This window comes from Schistocerca piceifrons, chromosome 7, assembly GCF_021461385.2.
Source record: "Schistocerca piceifrons isolate TAMUIC-IGC-003096 chromosome 7, iqSchPice1.1, whole genome shotgun sequence".
Lineage (NCBI taxonomy): Eukaryota > Metazoa > Arthropoda > Insecta > Orthoptera > Acrididae > Schistocerca > Schistocerca piceifrons.
Window position 1 is genome coordinate 219,491,058 of NC_060144.1, and position 21,878 is coordinate 219,512,935.

Consider the following 21,878-nt stretch of genomic DNA (forward strand, 5'->3'; position numbering starts at 1 on the left):
TAAATGTCTCTGGCGTCATAACTCGTGAACTACGTGCCGTACAGTGATATAATGTAGCAGGTACATCCAGTGGTATGTGTGGTTAGTGTCTGCGAAATTTGTTGTGGATAGATTTGGTACTAAAGACCCAATAAATTGAAACGTCGTGCATGATGCGGCAGTTTTTCACGCGTTTCAGTGTTTATAGCGTCATATTTCCTGCAATATGTGTCGCACATTGATAAATACATTCCGTAGTATATCCGAATACTTTCTGCAAAATGTCTTGCAAAAGGAGTTAGTGGTAAAGAAGTGACACAAGGCAATGCCCGATGTTGTGGGTAACAGCGGTAACAGTGAACATATAACAAGCGGCATTTTTCCTTTCATCATTTTGTGAAGGGTTGGTTGCAAGGCACCAAGTACTCTAATTATCAAATACTGGATGGATATCATCTGCGTATTTGTGCATCATGAGCTACGCTTATTTTTCACCCCATCCCCACCACTTTGAGAGGTAAGAGGTTCTTACCCTCACGGTGGTTCTTTCGAGACAGTAAGTGATTTGTCTACCAAGTTGACTTGAAATCTATTCTGTGATTTAGAAGGAGATGCAGAACACACATACACTACTGGCCATTAAAATTGCTACACCAAGAAGAAATGCAGATGATAAACGGGTATTCATTGGACAAATGTATTATACTAGAACTGACATGTGATTACATTTTCACGCAATTTGGGTGCATAGATCCTGAGAAATCAGTACCCAGAACAACCACCCCTGGTCGTAATAACGGCCTTGATACGCCTGGGCACTGAGGCAAACAGAGCTTGGATGGCGTGTACAGGTACAGCTGCCCGTGCAGCTTCAACACGATACCACAGTTCATCAAGGGTAGAGACTGGCATATTGTGACGAGCCAGTTGCTCGGCCACCATTGACCAGACGTTTTCAATTGGTGAGAGATCTGGAGAAGGTGCTGGCCAGGGCAGCAGTCGAACATTTTCTGTATCCAGAAAGGCCCGTACAGGACCTGCAACTTGCGGTCGTGCATTATCCTGCTGAAATGTAGGCTTTCGCAGGGATCGAATGAAGGGTAGAGCCACGGGTCGTAACACATCTGAAATGTAACGTCCACTGTTCAAAGTGCCGTCGATGCGAACAAGAGGTGACCGAGACGTGTAACCGATGGCACCTCATACTATCACGCCGGGTGATACGTCACTATGGCGATGACGAATACACGCTTCCAATGTGCGTTCACCGCGATGACGCCAAACACAGATGTGACCATCATGATGCTGTAAACAGAACCTGGGTTCATCGGAAAAAATGACGTTTTGCCATTCGTGCACCCAGGTTCGTCGTTGAGTACACCATCGCAGACGCTCCTGTTTGTGATGCAGCGTCAAGTGTAAACGCAGCCGTGGTCTCCAAGCTGATAGTCTATGCTGCTGCAAACGTCGTCGAACTGTTCGTGCAGATGGTTATTGTCTTGCAAACGTCCCCATCTCTTGACTCAGTGATCGAGACGTGGCTGCACGATCCGTTACAGCCATGCGGATAAGATGCCTGTCATCTCGACTGCTAGTGATAAGAGGCCGTTGGGAACCAGCACGGCGTTCCGTATTACCTTCCTGAAGGAAAAGCAATTCGGCCACCAAAGAAGTGGCTTAAAAGCACTTCAACAGTTTTGGTTCCTTACCAAGTAGCATTAATGGAGCAGATAGGTAAGATCCAAAGAAGATAGGTGTATTTCGTCATGATTTCGTTTGGTTGCTGCGAGAACATTACGGAGATGCTTCAGATATTAGTAGCAGACATAAGAGGCGATCCACAGCACGGAGAAGTTTACTGTTAAAATTCCGAAACCGTACGCTCCAAAAAGTGTCAGATTACATATTATTTACGCTCGCAAACATCTCGTGAAATGACCATACAAAAAAATTCTGAAAAATTAGAGCTCAAACAGCAAGTTAAACGAATATTATGAAACCTTTGGAGAAATGAGAAGCGTTATGAATATCCAAGATCTCAGGCGACAATTCAGTACTAAGCAACAAAGAGAACGCTGGAGGCTACATATAGAAGGGCTATACAAAGGAAGACAATAAAATGGAAAATGGAAAAGTAAGTAGATGAAGGTTGGATGGGAGGTGTGATACTGTGAGTGGAACTTGATAGAGGTGTGACAGATACAGATCTAAGTATAAACAAGGCCCCCCGGTGTAGACGACATGTGCCGTCAGAACTACTGCTACCTTTGGGAGAGCCAGCCATGACAAAAGTACTCCATCTAGTGTGCAAGATTTATGAGTGAGGCGAAATACCCCTGAATTCAAAAAGAAAATAATAATTCTATTTCCAAAGAAAGCAAGTGCTGACAGGTGTGAATATTAGCCAACTATCAGTTTATTACGTCATGGTTGCCAAGTAATAACGCGAATTATATACAAAAGAATGAAAAAAAAAATGGTAGAAGCAAACTCAAGGAAGATCAGTTTGGATTCCGGAGAAATGTAGGGACACACGAGGCAATACTGACCCTACAACTTATCTTAGAAGATAGATTAAGGAAAGCAAACCTATTTATATAGATTTTGTAGATTTGAAGGAAACTTTTCACAATGTTGACAGTTATACTCTCTTTGAAATTATGAAGGTATCAGGGGTACAACATAATTTACAACGTGTAGAGAAACAAGACGGCAGTTATGAAAGTCGAAGGAAATGAAAGAAAAGCAGTGGTTGAGAAGGGTGAGAGACAGTGTTATAGCCTATCCTCGATGTTATCCAAGCAGTAAACGAAGCCATAGAAAATGTGGAGAAGGAATTAAAGTTCAGGGAGAAGAAATAAAAACTTTGTGATTCGCTGATGACGTAATTCTGTCAGAGACAGGAAATGATTTGGAAGAGCTGTTGAACGGTATGGATAGTGTCTTCAAATGATGTAAGATTAACATTAACAAAAACAATTCAAGGATAATGGAATACAGTAGAATCAAAGCAGACGGTGCTGACGGAATTAGATTAGAAAACAAGACCCTAAAAATGGTAGGTGAGTTTTGCTATTTGGGCACCACAGTACCTGATGATGTCCTAAATACATAAGATATAAAATGTAGATTGGCTATAACTTGAGAAGAATTTCTGAAAAAGAGAAATTTGTAAACATTGGATATAAATTTAAGTGTTAGAAAGTCCTTTCTGAAGGATTTGTGTGGAAAGGAACGTTGTACGGAACTGAAACGTGGACGATAAACAGTCCAGACAAGAAGAAAAGAGTAGCTTTTGAAATGTGGCGTTGAGTGAGAATGCTGAAGGTTAGTTGAGTAGACCGAGTAACTGATTAGGAGATACTGAACAGAATTGGAAATAACAGAAATGAATGGTACAACTTGACTAAAAGAAGCGCTCGGTTGAGTGACACATACTGAGGCTTCGAGAAATCGTAAGGTTGGCGATGGAAGCAGGTGTGTATGTGCGGACGGGGCGGGGGGAGGGGGGGAGGGGGATTTAGATGAAGTGCATGGGATGAATACAGTGAGCAGGTTAAAATGCTGTCCAGCGACAGGGAGGTTTACAGAGGATACACTGGAGTGGAGAGCTGCATCAAATGTCTTCGGACTGGAGACCATTACTACGGCGCTTTACTGAAAGTCGTTCTCTCCACACACAGCCACATCCGCTGTAGTGGCATCTTTCCTGAGGAGGCTGTTGAACCTTAAGAGTGACTGACTAATGTATTTGACTATCAAGGGTCCGCTGAAGATGTAGCGCTGAATACGCGTTTCTGACGATGCGGGTTAGCGAGCGGTGACTCTGGACAAAGTAAACCAACTGTCTGTTTCTTCCGAACAGCATAATAGCATATCATAGGCTGTGAGCTGGGTACTGCATATTGCGTCAGCCTTTTATCTGCCGTCGATGCACCTGATTGCTAAGCCTAATATTCCCGCCTCTAATAGTCCTCCGCTAAACAATTCACATTTTGCAGCTTATTTCACTATTTTTAATACTTCCTCACTTTTATAGCACTCTGGTTGATTTGTTATAACCGTTCTGTTTGGTTACATTTAATTTGCCATTGAGTGACAATCTATAATTTTACATTTACTCTCGAAATGATTCTGATAATTCTCTTGTGTGCACCCCATCCCATAAGGCAATTAGTACTTTAGTTACAGCCACAGAAAGCGAAAAGTGTGTAAAAAGTTACGGCAACAGCTTGCCGTGTTGTGTTTCGGAGGTAAACAAATAAGAGTCTGTGGACGCAAGACAAATTAAAAACATGACCTTAAAGAGAAAGTTTTATTTTCTTTTCCGGAGAAGGAATAGAGGTAAATGTGTAACCACAATGGCTACGACAAATGAGGGGCGTTCAATAAGTAATGCAAAATATTTTTTCTTAAAGCAGGTTGGTTTTATTCAGGATTCAAATACACCATACCATTTTCCACTCTTTTGGCTACAAAACCCTGTTTTGCAACATAATTTCGGTTGAATGCGGATTCTTTACGCCACCTTACAGGGACAGCCTGTATGCACGCATGGCACTGTTGTACTGGTCAATATCGGAGCCAACGTCTTGCTGCATCAATAACATATCCATCATATTCGTACTGAATCCCACGAAGTGCATCCTTCATTGGGACAAACAGATGGAAGTCGGAATGTGCGAGATAAGGGCAGTAGTGTGGAGGAGGGAGAACAATTCAATGAAGTTTAGTGCTCTCCTCTCGGGTGCGAAAACTTGCTTGAGAACTTGCGTTGTCATGGAGAAGGAGAAGTTTGTTTCCATTTTTTGTGGCGACGTCGTTCCGTCAGTCTCCAGAGCTTAGCACAGTACACTTCAGAGTTCATAGTTGCGCCGTGAGGGAGAACATTCAAGAGAATAACCCCTTCAGAGTCACAAAGACCGTCGCCATGACTTTACCAACTGAGGATGCGGCTCTGAACTACTTCGGACGAAAGCTGGTGTGACGCCACTCCAGGATTGCCGTTTTATTTCCATTTCTAAGTGACGATGTTCGACGCATAAGCCGCAAGCAATTCTACACAAATGATCCTTCGTTGCTCTTTATGATTTTACGTTAGGCGGCGAGATTCGAATCCTGCCTCGGGCATGGATGTGTGTGGTGTCCTTAGGTTAGTTAGGTTTAAGTAGTTCTAAGTTCTAGGGACTGATGACCTCAGAAGTTAAGTCCCATAGTGCTCAGAGCCATAGTGCTCAGAGCCATTTTGAGCAGTGAGGTGTCTGATTGTGATACGTCGACCACGTCGAATGAGGGTGTCCGTCCGTTCCGACATTGCAGGAATCACAGCTGTCTGCACTGGCTGGCACGCGGGATAGCGATGGAAATGTTACCGATGATGGTCTCACTAAGCGGGGCTACTAAATACAGTTTTCCGTAATTTCTTCACGAAAGAAGACGAAGTAAATATTTCAGAATTCGAAACCAGAACAGCTGTTAGCATAAGTGACATAAAAGTAGATATCTTAGGTGTTGCGAAACAAATCACTTAAGAAAGGCAATTCTTCTGGTCCAGATGGTATACCAATCAAGTTCCTTTCAGAGTATGTAGACACAATAGCGCCTTTCTTAGCAATCATATACACCCGCTCACTTGACGAAAGGTCTGTTCCTAAAGTCTGGAAAATAGCACAGGTCACACCAATATTCAAGAAAGGAAATAGGAGTAACCCATTGAATTACAGACCCATTTCACTAACCTCAATTTGCAGTAGGATTTTGGAGCATATACTGTACTCGAACATTATGAATCACCTTGAAGAAAATGACTTATTGATACATAACCAACACGGATTCAGAAAATATCGTTCTTGTGCAACACAGCTAGCGCTTTATTCCCATGAAGTAAGGAGTGTTGTCGACAAGGGATCTCAGATCGATTCCGTATTCCTAGATTTCCAGAAGGCTTTTGATACCGTTCCTCGCAAGTAACTATTAATCAAATTGCGTGCATATGGAGTATCGTCTCAGTTGTGTGACTGGATTCGTGATTTCCTCTCAGAGACGTCACAGTTCGTAGTGATAGACGGTTAATCATCGAGTAGAACAGAAGTGATATCTGGCGTTCCGTAAGGTAGTGTCATAGGCCCTCTGCTGTTACTGATTCACATAAATGATCTAGGTGATAATCTGAGCAGCCGCCTTAGACTGTTTGCAGATGGCCGACTGTGTGGCTGGATTGAAGAGTTTTTAGCAAACAGAACACAGCATGTTGTTATCAATGGAGAGACGTCTACAGACGTTAAAGTAACCTCTGGCGTGCCACAGGGGAGTGTTATGGGACCATTACTTTTCACAATATATGTAAATGACCTAGTAGATAGTGTTGAAAGTCCCATGCGGCTTTTCGCGGATGATGCTGTAGTATACAGAGAAGTTGCAGCATTAGAAAATTGTAGCGAAATGCAGGAAGATCTGCAGCGGATAGGCACTTGGTGCAGGGAGTGGCAACTGACCCTTAACATAGACAAATGTAATGTATTGCGAATACATAGAAAGAAGGATCCTTTATTGTATGATTATATGATAGCGAAACAAACACTGGTAGCAGTTACTTCTGTAAAATATCTGGGAGTATGCGTGCGGAACGATTTGAAGTGGAATGATCATATAAAATTAATTGTTGGTAAGGCGGATACCAGGTTGAGATTCATTGGGAGAGTCCTTAGAAAATGTAGTCCATCAGCAAAGGAGGTGGCTTACAAAACAATTGTTCGACCTATACTTGAGTATTGCTCATCAGTGTGGGATCCGTACCAGATCGGGTTGACGGAGGAGATAGAGAAGATCCAAAGAAGAGCGGCGCGTTTCGTCACAGGGTTATTTGGTAACCGCGATAGCGTTACGGAGATGTTTAACGAACTCAAGTGGCAGACTCTGCAAGAGAGGCGCTCTGCATCGCGGTGTAGCTTGCTCGCCAGGTTTCGAGAGGGTGCGTTTCTGGATGAGGTATCGAATATATTGCTTCCCCCAACTTATACCTCCCGAGGAGATCACGAATGTAAAATTAGAGAGGTTAGAGCGCGCACGGAGGCTTTCAGACAGTCGTTCTTCCCGCGAACCATACGCGACTGGAACAGGAAAGGGAGGTAATGACAGTGGCACGTAAAGTGCCCTCTGCCACACACCGTTGGGTGGCTTGCGGAGTATAAATGTAGATGTAGATGTAGATGTTGTGGCCGTGCGGTTCTAGGCGCTTCAGTCCGGAACAGAGCTGCTGCTACGGTCGCAGGTTCGAATCCTGCCTCGGGTATGGGTGTGTATGATGTCCTTAGGTTAGTTAGGTTTAAGTAGTTCTAAGTCTAGAGGACTGAAGACTTCAGATGTTAAGTCCCATAGTGCTTAGAGCCATTTGATTTTGTTTGCAGATGATGCTGTAATTTACCGTCTAGTAAAATCATCAGACGAACAATTCCAATTACAAAATGACCTGGAGAGAATTTCTGTATGGTGCGAAAAGTGGAAATAGGCACTAAACAAAGAAACGTTCGAGGTCATCCACATGAGTACTAAAAGAAACCCGATAAATTTTATGGTTTACAATAAATAGCACCAATCAAAGAGCTATCAATTCGACTAAATACCTAGGAATAACAATTACGAGCAACTTAAATTGGTAAGATGACATAGATAATATTGTGGGGAAGGCAAAACATAGACTGCGCTTTGTTTTCAGAACACTTAGAAGATGCGACAAACCCACTAAAGAGACAGCATACATTACACTTGTCCTTCCTCTGCTGGAATATTGCTCCGGGGTGTGGGATTCTTACCAGGTAGGATTGACGAAGGACATCGAAGAAGTGCAAAGAAGGGCAGCTCGTTTCGTGTTATCGCGCATTAGGGATGAGAGTGTCACTGATATGATACCCGAGTTGGGGTGGCAGTCGCTGAAACAAAGGCGGTTTTCTTTACGGCGAGATCTATTTACGAAATTTCAGTAACCAAATTTCTCTTCCGAATGTGAAAATATTTTGTTGACACCCACCTACGTAGGAAGAAACGATCATCTTAACAAAATAAGAGAAACCAGAGCTCGAACGGAAAGATTTAGGTGTTCCTTTTTCCCACGCGCCATTATAGAGTGGAATGGTAGAGAAGTAGTATGAAAATGGTCGATGAACCCTCTGCCAAGCACTTATGTGTGAATTGCAGAGTAACCATGTAGATGTAGATGTTTGCGCGACCTTGTTGCGATTATGACAAACGCCTCCCCCAACGGCTCACCGTGCTTTTGTTCACTGCCCGGATGTCCGTAGACATTCTGCAAGCGTCTGTGAATGTCTGTTCTCCGCCCAAAGAAACTCAATGACACCTCTCTGCTTGGAACGCATCTCCGTTGCCATTCTGAAGACTACGTTCAGCTCGTCCGTCTATCGGAACGTAATGTAACTATAGAAGCTGAAGCGGGAATATTCCACGAAGTCCCACAACAGATTCCGCTTTTTTCCAACCGAAATCGCCCGAGAAATAAAATGTGTTGCATTACTTGTCGAACGCCCCTCGTAGTGTTGCTGGAATGTTTCCAGGATGCAGTGCTGCCCTGTCAGACACAAATTTCGCTCGGTCGGGCCCTGGACATTCAGCAGGAGCGTAGCGCGATAGCTGTGAGGAGGTGATGGGGATGTCAACAGAGGCGGCAGACGGGCGGCAGCGGTTCTGGTGTCCGGCCACAGACGGCGACGTCGGCCGCGCTGGTACTCGCCAAGCCGCAGCCGGCGGGCAGCCGCGGCCCGGCCAGAGGACAGCGGCGTCCCTTCAGCGCGGCGCCCTGCCTACCCACCTACCAGCGGCTGCCAGGTGAGTCTAACTGTATTATTCTCATCATCCTAGGGGGACTTATACCGTAACCATCTAAATCTGTCCACCTGATGTGTGAGGGACAGTGGAATGAAAATCGACACCCGCCGCAATGGGACGGTCGAGTGGTTCCATTCAAAACTACACTACTGGCCATTAAAATTGCTACACCAAGAATAAACGCAGATGATAAACAGGTATTCATTGGACAAATATATTATACTAGAACTGACATGTGATTACAATGTCACGCAATTTGGGTGCATAGATCCTGAGAAATCACTACCCAGAACAACCACCTCTGGCCGTAATAACGGCCCTGATACGCCTGGGCATTGAGTCAAACAGAGCTTGCATGGCGTGTACAGGTACAGCTGCCCATGCAACGTCAACACTATACCACAGTTCATCAATTGTAGTGACTGGCGTATTGTGACGTTTCCAGTTGGTGAGAGATCTGGAGAATGTGCTGTCCAGGGCAGCAGTCGAACATTTTCTGTATCCAGAAAGGCCCGTACAGGACCTGCAATATGCGGTCGTGCATTATCCTGCTGAAATGTAGGGTTTTGCAGGGATCGAATGACGGGTAGAGCCATGGGTCGTAACACATCTGAAATGTGAAGTCCACTGTTCAAAGTGCCGTCAATGCGAACAAGAGGCGACCAAGACGAGTAACCAATGACACCCCATACCATCACGCTGGGTGATACGCCAGTATGGTGATGACGAGTACACGCTTCCAATGTGCGTTCACCGCGATGTCACCAAACAGGGATACCACCATCATGATACTGTAAACAGAACCTGGATTCATCCGATTCATCCGAAAAAAAGACGTTCTGCCATTCGTGCACCCAGGTTCGTCGTTGAGTACACCATCGCAGGCGCTCCTGTGTGTGATGCAGCATCAAGGGTAACCGCAGCCGTGGTCTCCGAGCTGATAGTCCATTCTGCTGCAAACGTCGTCGAACAGTTCGTGCAGATGGTTGTTGTCTTGCAAACGTCCCCATCTGTTCACTCAGGGATCGAGACGTGGCTGCACGATCCGTTACAGCCATGCAGATAAGATGCCTGTCATCTCGACTGCTAGTGATAAGAGGCCGTTGGGATCCAGCACGGCGTTCCGTATTACGCTATTGAACCCACCGATTCCATATTCTACTAACAGTCATTGGATCTCGACCAACGCGAGCAGCAATGTCGCGATACGATAAACCGCAATCGCGATAGGCTAGAATCCGACCTTTATCAAAGTCGGAAACGTGATGGTACGCATTTCTCCTCCTTACACGAGGCATCACAACAACGTTTCACCAGGCAACGCCCGTCAACTGCTGTTTGTGTATGAGAAATCGGTTGGAAGCTTTCCTCATGTCAGCACGCTGTAGATGTCGCCACCGGCGCCAACCTTGTGTGAATGCTCTGGAAAGCTAATCATTTGCATATCACAGCATTTTCTTCCTGTCGGTTAAATTTCGCGCCTGTAGCACGTCATCTTCGTGGTGTAGCAATTTAAATGGCCAGTAGTGTAGTTACCATACGCGTTAAAGACTTCGTCCCACTGGGAGACGAGACGACCAATTCCTGTGTTGTAGAATGGAGTCTGTCGCTGACGGATCTGCAACTACACGACTCTCGCTCTTCCTCGTCTGACCGTGTAAGTAGGCTGTCTATATGTTTGTATGTTGGCAGCGCTATGTAGCGCTGTGCGTTAATAACTCTGACACCCCTGTGCGCACTTTATAAGAGACTCTGTGGCTAGTCGGACTAGCAGTTGGAGGTGAACATCCAGCAGTGATGGAAGTTGGTTGTGAGTAGTCAGCAGTGATGGAGGTTAGAGGTTAACAATTAGCGGTGTTGGAGGTTTGCAGTATTAGCGCGAGTGGACGGTCTGAATGTGTATCCGTCATGGAGATTTATTACTGATGATTACACAATTTTTTTGTGCTGGTTGTCACTTGATTAAGGTAAAATGTAGTTGGCTTTATAGGTGTTTGCTGCATTGCTGTAGTTCGTGTAATGAACATTTTCTGTGAGTTAAGTGCCTTATGATATGTATGGGTTATTGTAAGGATTTCTTCTTATTCAGTCATTCTTTTGTATTAATTATCTGAAGTCAGGTTATCATTCTTTTGAGTTAATTTTAAAGCGGTCAGATTGTGTTGCACTAGGATATTGTGGGTCAGTGCTGAAATGATAAATTAGCAAAGAGACAGTATAGTCAATTTCACTCTGCAGTTTCAGATCAAATAATGTAGAAGTTTCACCCTCTCCCAGTTATTGCAATGTAAGTAAAAATATTTTTTTTAGTAAGAAGTTTCAGCTGAAACCCATGTCCACGCATGTCTCTTGTTATATCCACAGATTAACACACATTTGCGAACAAAAAATTTTTTATTGGGTGGAGCAAGACCACCGCTTAATTTTACAAGAAGATAAACTTCCTTCGAAAACAAAAAGCTTCTTCTCCTGCCAAAATTTTATAACAAGCCAAAGAATTAAGCCATCTTATTGAATTGAAATATTAGCAACTGAACTGAATTTACGTTCCTGTGTCTGGTTTTCTCTTGACGCTTTCCGGTGGATGCCGAGGAAGTAGACGGGCGCGAAGTCCGAGGTAGTTGGCCAGCGTTGCGAAGACGTGGCACCTGGACGTTCCGGCTGCGTCGGAGACTCTTCCGGGCGGCAGTCAAAAATGTGTGTGAAATCTTATGGGACTTAACTGCTAAGGTCATCAGTCCCTAAGCTTACACACTACTTAACCTAAATTATTCTAAGGACAAACACACACACCCATGCCCGAGGGAGTACTCGACCCTCCGCCGGGACCAGCTGGGGCGGTAGTACGTGCCGGGTCGAAATACGCTCGCTTTCTTTTTTTTTTCTTTATTGTTATTTTCAAACCCGTACAAACAGGCTGGCTGTCAGCAGCATGTGACGCCGCTCTTCAGCCATAGAATAGATAAATAAACAACAGAAAGAATACACATAACTAACATAACGGTGGGTAATAAAACAGTAGACACATAAAGACAAACACGGAGCCGTTCACACTCGATGATAATCCACACTACAAACCGTTGACACGACGCACAAACACTGAAGATGGCGATGGCACAGGTGAACGATGGAGTGCGACGATGAACAATGAACACTAAGCACGACGGCACACACGAGACACTGATGTTGGCAGGGGGGAAGAAGGGTGAGGGGGGGGGGGGTAGAGGAGAACAAAGATGCCAATGGCTGAGGAGATGGGGGGAGGAGTAGAGGGACAGGGGAGGGGAAGCCCCGGGGTGGAGTGGGCAGAAATAGAGGAGGGAGGGAAGAGGGAGAGAAGGGAGGGAGGGTGCCCAAAGGCGCAAACACAGGAAGAGGGAGGAAGGATCAAAGTTGGTAGGAGGGGTAGATGGAGGGGAGGAGGGCATCTCGCTTGCTTTCCTTGCTTCCGGGTATTTAATCCGGCGGCGCCAGTCTTCCTCCGCTGATTCCGGAGTGATGATTGGCGGCCGTTGGCGGTCCCTGATTGGCGGATGGTGATATCATCGTGTGACCATCCGCGCCGGAAAAAGGCTTGTGCGCATTCGTAGTTCGCGGCTGATTGAATGTTTGCCGGGAACGCTTCTAGCGCCGGCTGGAGGAACGCGCCGGTACTACGTTGCCGGCGCCGCTTAACTCTGCCGCGGTAGCCGACCGTTGAGTTTCTGTGACTGTGCGCGCCACGGCATCTCTCTTCATGTCGCCAAAGACGTGAAAATTACATGGTGAAAGAATAGGAGTGTGCGGAGAATGTTGCAGTGTTTCCCCGCTGAAGTGTAGCCTCGATCCAATTGGCAGTGTGGGGGCGGGCGTTACTGTGCTACAGAATGATTCCGTCCCACAGCATTCCTGGACATTTTGACTTTATAGCGCGTTGCAGTTTCTGCAAAGTCTCTTCACAGCACTGCTCGTTTATTGTGGCTCCACGTTCCAGGAACTCGACAACAAGAGGGCATCTGCAGTCGAAGAAGGTCATAATGAGCTTATCGGAAGGAAACAGCTTTGGATTTCTTTGCCTGCAGAGTTATTGATATTTGGCTTTGCCGTTTGCCCTTGGGCAGTCGGAATGCTGTCAGATGGAATCATCCTGTTGCACAAAAATGGCTGCGCCCCACACTGCCAATCGTACGAAGTCTACGCTCCAGTACTTTGGCTGGGAAGCACTGCACAATCTTCCGTATCACCATGATCTTCCATCGCGTGATTTTCACATATTTGGCGACCTGAAGAAAGACATGCATTTACATCGGTTTCAGTCGGATGAGGAAATGCAAGAGCGGGTGTAGTTGTGGAGCCGTCAGCAGTCGACCACGCTGTAGGAAATTGGCACTGATCGTCTCATCTCCCAGTGGGATAAATGTCTTCATGCGTCTGAATGGAACAATTTCATGCTCCCGTTGCGGTGGGTGTACATTTTTCATTCGACGGCCCCTTATAGTACAAGTCGTCAAAGCACTTAGTGAGAGGAACACAAAACACGCAATGGAGAGACATAACGTCAGGTATCCCTCTAGGATTAGGAGTAGGGCCACTGTTATTTTCTCTGCTATTTTTGTAAGTCATCAATCTTCTGACTGGTCTTATTTTTGGGAGTTGTCCGGAACTAATTTGTGTTATTAATATTTGAGTTCTGTACTTCACGTACCATAAATATAAAAAATTGCAAAAGTCCAATTGCTGTGTGATCTCCTTGTTAGAGCAGCACTAGCACCCAATGTCCTCAGATATTTCATGGATGTATTTCAGCCTCTGCCTCCTCTTACAGTTCTACCCTCAAAAGCTCCCTCAAAAATAAGTTATACCTTCATATCTTACCATACGTCCTATCACCCTGCAGTCCGCCCTGATAGCTGAGTGGTCAGCGCGGTGGTCTGTCACGCCAAGGGGCGCGGGTTCGATTCCCGACTGGGTCGGAGATTTTCTCCGCTCAGGGACTGGGTGTTGTGTTGCCCTCATTATCATTTCATCATCATCACTGGAAGGCAACAGGAAACCATTACTGGAACCACTTCCCTAGACGCTCATGATGAGGACCTCTCTGACGAGGCTTCCCCCATGACAAGACCTGCCGTAAGGCAGAACACAAAGTGTTTTCTTCAAATTCCTCTCCGATTCCGCAGAGAACATCCTCATTTCTTATATTATCACTCCATCTCGTTTTCAACATCCTTCTACAGGACCACATCCCCAACGCGTCTATTGTCTTCTTGTCTGGTTTTCCTGCAATCTGCAATCCACTACTATACAATCCTGTGCTCCAGACGTACATTCTTAGATAGTTGCTCCTCAAATTAAAATCAACGTTTGATACTAGTAGAATCCTTTAGACCATGAATGCCCTCTCTGCTTCTGCTAGTCTGCTCTTTGTGTCCCTCTTGTTCAGCTTGCCATGCGTTAATTTGCTTAGAAATTATTGTTAGCAGAGCTGTCTCAAATGAAAAACAGCCCACAGTTGCACTAAATTGTGTTTATTTTAAACCTTGACCATGGTTTCTGCTTCAAATGGTTCAAATAGCTTTAAGTACTATGGGACTTAGCCCAGCTAAGACATTTCTCATTTATTAGTGTGTATGACTTTTGAAGAAGGCTATATTATTTTAGCAGAAACCATGGTCAAGGTTTAAAATAAACAGAATTTAGTGCAACTGTGGGCTGTTTTTCATTCGAGACAATTTCGTAACGGTTGCTGTTGTCGCTGCCATGATGAAAATAATTTTAGCAGAATTGTCGCACTTCTTCTGCTTCGTGATCTCAATTTCAATTTTAAGTTTTAATCTTACATTACTTCTGCCACTCCTCGTCACTTTCGTCTTTCTTCGGTTTACTCCCAATCCATAGTGTGTGCTCATGAGACTGTACATACCATTCAACGCATCCTGTAATTCCTTCTCACGTTCACGGAGAATAGCAATGTTACCTGCGAACCTTATCATCACTGAATTTTAATTCCACTCTTAAAAATTTATTTTATTTTCGTTGTTGCTTTTCCGGTGTGTAGACTGAACAGTAGGGGCGAAACACTACATCCTTTTCCCATAGCCCGAGCACTTCGTCCTTGATCGTCCATTCTTATTTTTCCTTCTCGGTTTCAAAATGTCAATAAAAACAGTAGGACTCTGGTTATGCCTATTTGAATGACGTCGTAGCATATTATGGGGTTCCAGGGACCTGCCGGGATACTAAGCGTTGATCTTGGCATTAACCTCGAAGCCTGTGTACATGGTGGATATATCTTTCAAGTGTAATATCTTTGGATACGTGACCTTGTTTTTATAGCTTACGGCCTCTGTCGCATTCAAGATATAACACTGTTACATGCGTGTCACATACTTCTTACAGGTTGTTAAGCCTACCTTCCTTCAACAGCTTCAGTAAGAAAGGAATTACAATTAAATCAAAACCATTAGCTGCTGACAGGCGTTGATATACATCAACAGGGACAGTCGAAAATGTGTGCCCCGACCGGGACTCGAAGCCAGGATCTCTTGCTTACATGGCAGACGCTCTATATATATTTTATTTTATTTTTTAAAAAATCTCATTTTGTTTGCTTTCGTTCGTTGCATCTGCTCGGGGCGGACTTCGTAAGACACCCGTTTAAGTTCGTCGTTGATCGGTTAACTCAGTTTTTTTATTACAGAGGCAGCTAATCCTCTGACCGAACACGCTGAGCTACCATGCCGGCAAGTTATCGGGGGGGGGGGGGGGGGGGGGAAGGGGGGTCGTCGAAAGGGTACAGTCCCGGCATTTGCCTGGAGTGACTAAGGAAACCTCAGTCAAGACTGCCGGACTGGGAATTGAACCCAGGTCCTCCCGAATGCCAGACCCGAGCGTCACCGCTCGCCCACCAGAACAGATGCCTTCTTCATATCAGTAAGAAAGTTCTATGACGGGTAGATGTTTTACTTTCAGCCAGTTAGCACTTGCTGCTGTGGACGCTGAAACAGTTGCGGGTTGTGTGGTTGCAGACGAAGGCGGTGTCGCAGCGGCAGACGGAGATTCGCCCAGCGCTCTGACGTCTGGGGGAGTGGTGTGCGGCAACTTGGCAGCCGCGCTCCGCAGCAGGCGCAAGGGCGTGCGTGGCGCATGGCAGGTGAGCGCAACACACACCGAGCCTCTTCCCCGCTGTTGTTATTAACACTCTTTGTTCTGTCCCTTACAACAACATTCCATTGTGCAAATCGACACAAAAACCGCACGTTGTGTGGACGAGCTTATGTAGCAGTGCATTAAACTGTCTGAATTTAAAATTGGGCAGTGATTTTATATACTTTTGATGTGCTATGTGAATCTACTGCAACATGGACGTAACATGAGCTATGAGTACATTGTCTGGCATTTGGTGGTATTAGGTATTGTTTCTTGTTTTTGTAGTCGGATAGCCGCGCGGGATTAGCCGAGCGGTCTTAGGCGCTGCAGTCATGGACTGTGCGGCTGGTCCCGGCTGAGGTTCGACTCCTCTCTCGGGCATGGGTGTGTGTGTGTCCTTAGGATAACTTAGGTTAAGTAGTGTGTAAGTTTAAGGACTGATGACCTTATCAGTTAAGTCCAATAAGATTTCACACACATTTGAACATTTTTTTGTAGTCGGACACGAAATGAAAGATACTGGGATAGTAGCACAAAACGGTTGCTACTCATCGTAATCAGAGAGCGACCGGAAATAGCAGTCATGGGCGCGTGAGGTGTGATTGCTTGTTTGTGTGTGTTTTTTTTAACTGAGGAAAGCTTTGAACTAAAGCTCAGTGTGTAACAGTCTTTTATTGTACCTGTCTGCTACTCTGCAGGTCATCTTTACGCAGAGTAACAATCTATTCTTTTCGTAATACTGTTGATATTCCAACCTCGAATTTTCATTATTTGGTACTGTGATAAATCACTCAAATTGTTTACTACTTCTTTGATGCTCAGGGCAGTGGCGTGGTGCGGGGGGGAGGGGGGGGGGCTTATTGAAGTCATTTTTGATATTATGGTTTATTGTGCGTCTGACCTGACGAGAAGTTTGCCTCGTCACGAACTGTGCCCGTACTGATAATCTGTAATGTGAGCTAAGAACTTGCTCTAACCTAACCAGTGATGTGTGTATTTTCCGTATGACTTGTAGAATTCGCTCAGTCATCTTTTGAAACCCAGGAGGTACTTCTGAATAACATTGCACTAATCTGCCAGGAAGTTTCAACATTGTATTTGCTGGTGAGAGCTAGCTGTCTCGTTTAGGTATCAGTGTCGCCGACATTCTGTGCAGGAGAAGCCCGAGGCGGGTCCTTCAGCAGGTGGAGAGGCAGCTGACGTTTGTCCTCCGAGGACTGGGGGCCTGCTCGAGGCGTCGAGACGATGGAGGCAGCTGTACGCCTCGTACCGCTCGCAACACAGGTAAGTACAGCCCGTCTGGATTCCGTAACGACTGTCCCAATTAAGCAGCTTACGCGTTTACTGACCAAAGTGAATGGCACTTCCGTGCTCAAGTAGCGAGGGATACGAAAAAATCTGGAATCTAAAATTGCTAACTTGAACAAGATGCTGGTAGAGATGGCTTACAAATCTTTCCTCTCACCTATTATGATAATCATTATGATGGGCACTTGTACAGAGTAATATCGCTCTGTTACAGATGAGCGTGAGCTAAAAGGAAGTAAGAAGATAAACCAAGTACATAATTTTGATAATGTTGTACTTCTAATGCTGATTAATATGAAGGAAGCCATCACAGCTGGTATTTTGGTGCATTTATTAGCGACGACCGGTCTCATCCTATACGAATATTCTAAAGTGACATGCTCTTCAACACGACACAGAGTAGGCTAAATCCTAATAAAACATGCGAAGTATCAGCAAATATATTATGAAAATTAATATGGGTGTGTTCATCTTTCGCCTTTATGACGGCTCGAACTCTGTTGGGGAGACTTTCACTGAGGTGTCTAAATGTCTGTGGAGGAATGATAGCCCATTCTTCCTCATGAGCCGAAAAGAGAGATGGTAGTTATCTTGGACGCTGAGATTTGGAGCGAAGTCGACGTTGTAACTCATTCCAAAGGTATTCCATTGGGTTTAAGTCGGGAACTTGGGCAGGCCAGTCCATTTTGAGAACGCTATTGGCCACAAACCATTGTCTCATAGATGGTGCTTTATGGCAGGCTGCATTTTCATACTGATACAAACAATCCAGATGTAGATCTAGATGTAGAATCATCGTCTCAGAAATGTTCCACTACCGTACGCAGTACACAATGCCGTAAAATTCGTTTATACTTTCGCGTTTAGCATTTCCTTAAGCGAAGTGTGTGGATCGCATTATAACCACGAAAAACGCCCCGTCAGCGTACCATCAGCTCCGCCGTACTTCACTGCTGCCACTACACATGAGGGCGGGTAACGTTTTCCAGACATTTGCCGAACCCAAACCCGTCCTTCGGATTACCACAGGGTATAGCGTGATTCCTCACTCCAAATTATTCGTTTCCAGACTTCCACTGTCTAGTGGCGTCGTTCTTCACATCACCTCAAGGGTAGCGTAGCACAGAAACGTGCGGCTTATGAAGAGCTGCTCGATCATTCTTCTTATCTACCCACGCAAAGTCATCATTCTACTTGGACTGCTAGTAGCACTTTGGAACTCGCGAGTGATTCCTTCCGCTGACTTCATGCGATTTTTTACAAGCACCTCCTGCAGTTTTTGACGGTCCTTGTCCGTCAGCACATGAGGTTTGCTTGGTCATGGGTTAGCAGTGATTGCTATTTCAAGTTTCAACTTCACAGTCAAGTAACCTGCAATGCCCCGCTTAACCCGCAGGACAGGACAGATAGAATAAATTGTGGAGCGGGGCCAAAATAAGGGGCTGTCAGTTACACTCGAACATACAACTTTATTATTTGATCATAAATTACAAGAACCCAAAAATTTTTTTTAAACAAACAGCTTTAATCTTTGGGACTTAATTACTGGCTGAAAGCCACTTTAATTTAAAAACGGTTGAAGGCCAATAACTTAAAACGCAAGCATAATCAGAAATTTGAAAGGCAAGCCTTATGTTAAAACAGTTATTTAGTTAGGCTGAAGTAAACAACTTAAATTCAAATCGGCTGAAGGCCGAAGACTTTAAAATTCAAAAATATTTTAAAATTCCAAAGGGCTTACGTGAAACAGTACTTTAAACTAGGCTAAAAGCCTAAAACAACTCCAATTTAAAACACAAAACCGGCTAGAAGCCGTACAAGTACCAACAACAAGAACAATTTTTTTAAAAAAATAAGGCAGTACACACAAGAGCGCCCAGACGTTCGAGGGTCTGCCTGTAATCCAAACACTAACGCTCGCTTAGGTAAGACAGGCAGTCGGGCCAACCGTTCACTATCCGACGACAACCCAACCGACCGACAGTCAGCGGACCCACCGTCAATATAACTTCTACTTCACACGACCAGGACGCAACAGGGAGTTCAACGGAACAACATAGAAGATATTGGCGCCCACAACCAATCACACACGGAATTGTCAAACTACACACCGTGCTGGACAGCAACAACACGATGAGGAAACTACACTGCCTGAAATTTACATCAATGTCCAGGGCAGGTAACCGGAACGTCAACGGCCACAAGGCAGAAGACTCCGCTGGTGCACATCAATTCAAATAACCAAATACAGTCTAACTCAACCGGAGGGTGGCTAGAATTTTTCAGCTTGGAAACCACGTTGTTGCTCGCGGGAATATCCCAACAGCCGACAACGAACTCCAAATGACACAGTGTGAACAGTCTTGACTTGCTGGTAGGTCAAATCAAAACTCAACCTTCGTGTCCAGGGTGGGTGAGCCACGGACCTCGTAGCAGTGGGAACAGCGCCACACTCTCCGACACCGCGTAGAGACCGCCACCGGGCCCCGGCCAAACTAAGCCCCGGCGAGAATTCCTCGCTGCTCCACGCCAACCGACCGACCCCCTCAGAGCCAGTACGCCGACAACATTTAAAATAACTTGTCAATCAAAATCACACAAAATACACACAGTTTCACGAACACTTGCACGAAGAACTAGGCAATGCTAACGGCAGTGACTGTACAATAACAGGGACGAATCACGAGTCGGCACACACAGCCAACCCATAAGCGATCGCCGGCCAAATACACGTCGTCCGGCAAGACGACCGACCGACGACCAACCAAAGTCGTCGCCACTCGCATCATGTGTGTCGGCAAACGCCGGGCGAGTCATGGCGGTCCAGACCTCACTACTGCCGCGCCCCGACTGAACTTGGGTCGCGTGCCAACTCACACACTGCCAGGTCCGAACTGCACTGCTAGCGCCTCCCAGCTCACTGCCAGATCCGAACTCACCCGAACACACGACAACCGGGAAGTAATAGCAGTCAGCAAAGATAATACGACAGGGCTTATATCGATAAGCGCCGCTGCTGCCGCTCACGGGCAGGCAAGGCGGCAACTCAGTGACACCAGTAATTGAAATTAACATAACCAGCTGGTAGTACAGTGAAAATCAGGACGCCAAATGAGATATGGCATGAACAAGAGCCACGCACGGCTCATAACCAACAGTCTACTTGGGCAGCTTTAGAAAGGACGAAATGTCCCTGATTAATTTGCTACTCAGGTGCTATCCAATGAGTAGTCCATATTCGAAGTCACTGAGCTCTTCTGACTTGGTACTGCTTTTCTACTGACGAAACTACACTGCCGGCCAGAGTGGCGCTACAGTCTGGAGCCGGGCGACCGCTGCGGTCGCAGGTTCGAATCCATAAGCTGGCGAATCCGCTTCTCGTGACATAGGTTGGTCAATTCTTCGTTACATAGGGGCGTCCGGATGCTTTTGATCAGATAGTGTAAATGTCACAACGAATATTCACCACAGTCTCCGAAGTAATACTCAGGAAGTGGCAGAAAAGTACCGGAGTCGTGATTTAAAATGCACAATCGCCCTATGAAACGTTACAAAGTACGTGTTGGAATACGACAAGCACAAGGTTTGACTTCGTTGACTGTGCTTGCTACAAGCACAGCCAACAGTACATGTTGGATGTGCTTGCTACAAGCACAGCCAACAGTACATGTTGGATACGGAATAACACGCGGCGCTATACTGCACTCAACCCTGTGCTTAAAAGCAAAATTACTTAATACACTTATTACGCCGTGAACACGCTAAAGAAATTTTTACAGGTAAAAATTACAGAGTTAACAGTCAAGTGTAAAGGTAACCCTACACTTAAGCAAATATTACGCAAACAGTGCATATAGACAAAAGTAGATCAGAACAATGATGTTGCTATGTTCACTGGCTATGGACAGGAAAAAAAAAGTTCTAACACACTAATAAGAATTTTATTACAAGTTTCACTGCCAATCAAACAGATTCTTCAGACGCCCAAAGTAACCACTCTACTGGCCACTTCTGAGGCCCGCAATAAAAAAATGAAATCAGAAAACTGTTCCAGCTCAAACACAACTTAATACCACTACGCAAGACGGAAATTCGACCTTGCCGTAAAAGTTCATCAACAAAACAGTTACTCGAGTAAGTCTGGATGACTACTGTCGAAGAGCACGTAATGGTCTGGGATGCCGATGACGTGAAAACTTCCAGGCCAGGAGTCGACGTGTTCGCGATCGGCGGACTGTGAACGTCGCCTCGGCTGCTACCAGGAGCTGCTCACTCGATGTGATCACCTCCCACATCTCGGCGCGGTATAATACGCTCGCTCTAGGATACAGTGCTATGTCTCGTTACGTGATGTGAGGAGAAAAGTAGAACCGTAGATACCGCGACCTCTGATAACGCGAATGAGGCTGTCTAGTAGCCACCGATGAGAGTTTGCGTACACCGGGGGACCCGCAAAGCTACACTACTGGCCATTAAAATTGCTACAACAAAAAGATGACGTGCTACAGACGCCAAATTTAACTGACAGGAAGAGATGCTGTGATATGCAAATGATTAGCTTTTCAGAGCATTCACACAAGTTCGGCGCCGGTGGCGACACCTACAACGTGCCGACATGAGGAAAG

General features: G+C 45.5%; 1 protein-coding gene across 1 annotated transcript in view; it reads left to right on the plus strand.

The window, feature by feature from the left end:
* Positions 1 to 17,471, plus strand: part of LOC124805562 — a 73,604-nt gene extending 56,133 nt beyond the window's left edge. The window contains exons 6-9 of the mRNA XM_047266129.1: positions 8,652 to 8,817; positions 15,825 to 15,949; positions 17,102 to 17,229; positions 17,468 to 17,471. Coding sequence (XP_047122085.1) covers positions 8,652 to 8,817; positions 15,825 to 15,949; positions 17,102 to 17,229; positions 17,468 to 17,471 — 423 coding nt within the window. The remainder of the gene's footprint in view (positions 1 to 8,651; positions 8,818 to 15,824; positions 15,950 to 17,101; positions 17,230 to 17,467) is intronic.
* The last annotated feature ends 4,407 nt before the right edge of the window (positions 17,472 to 21,878 follow it).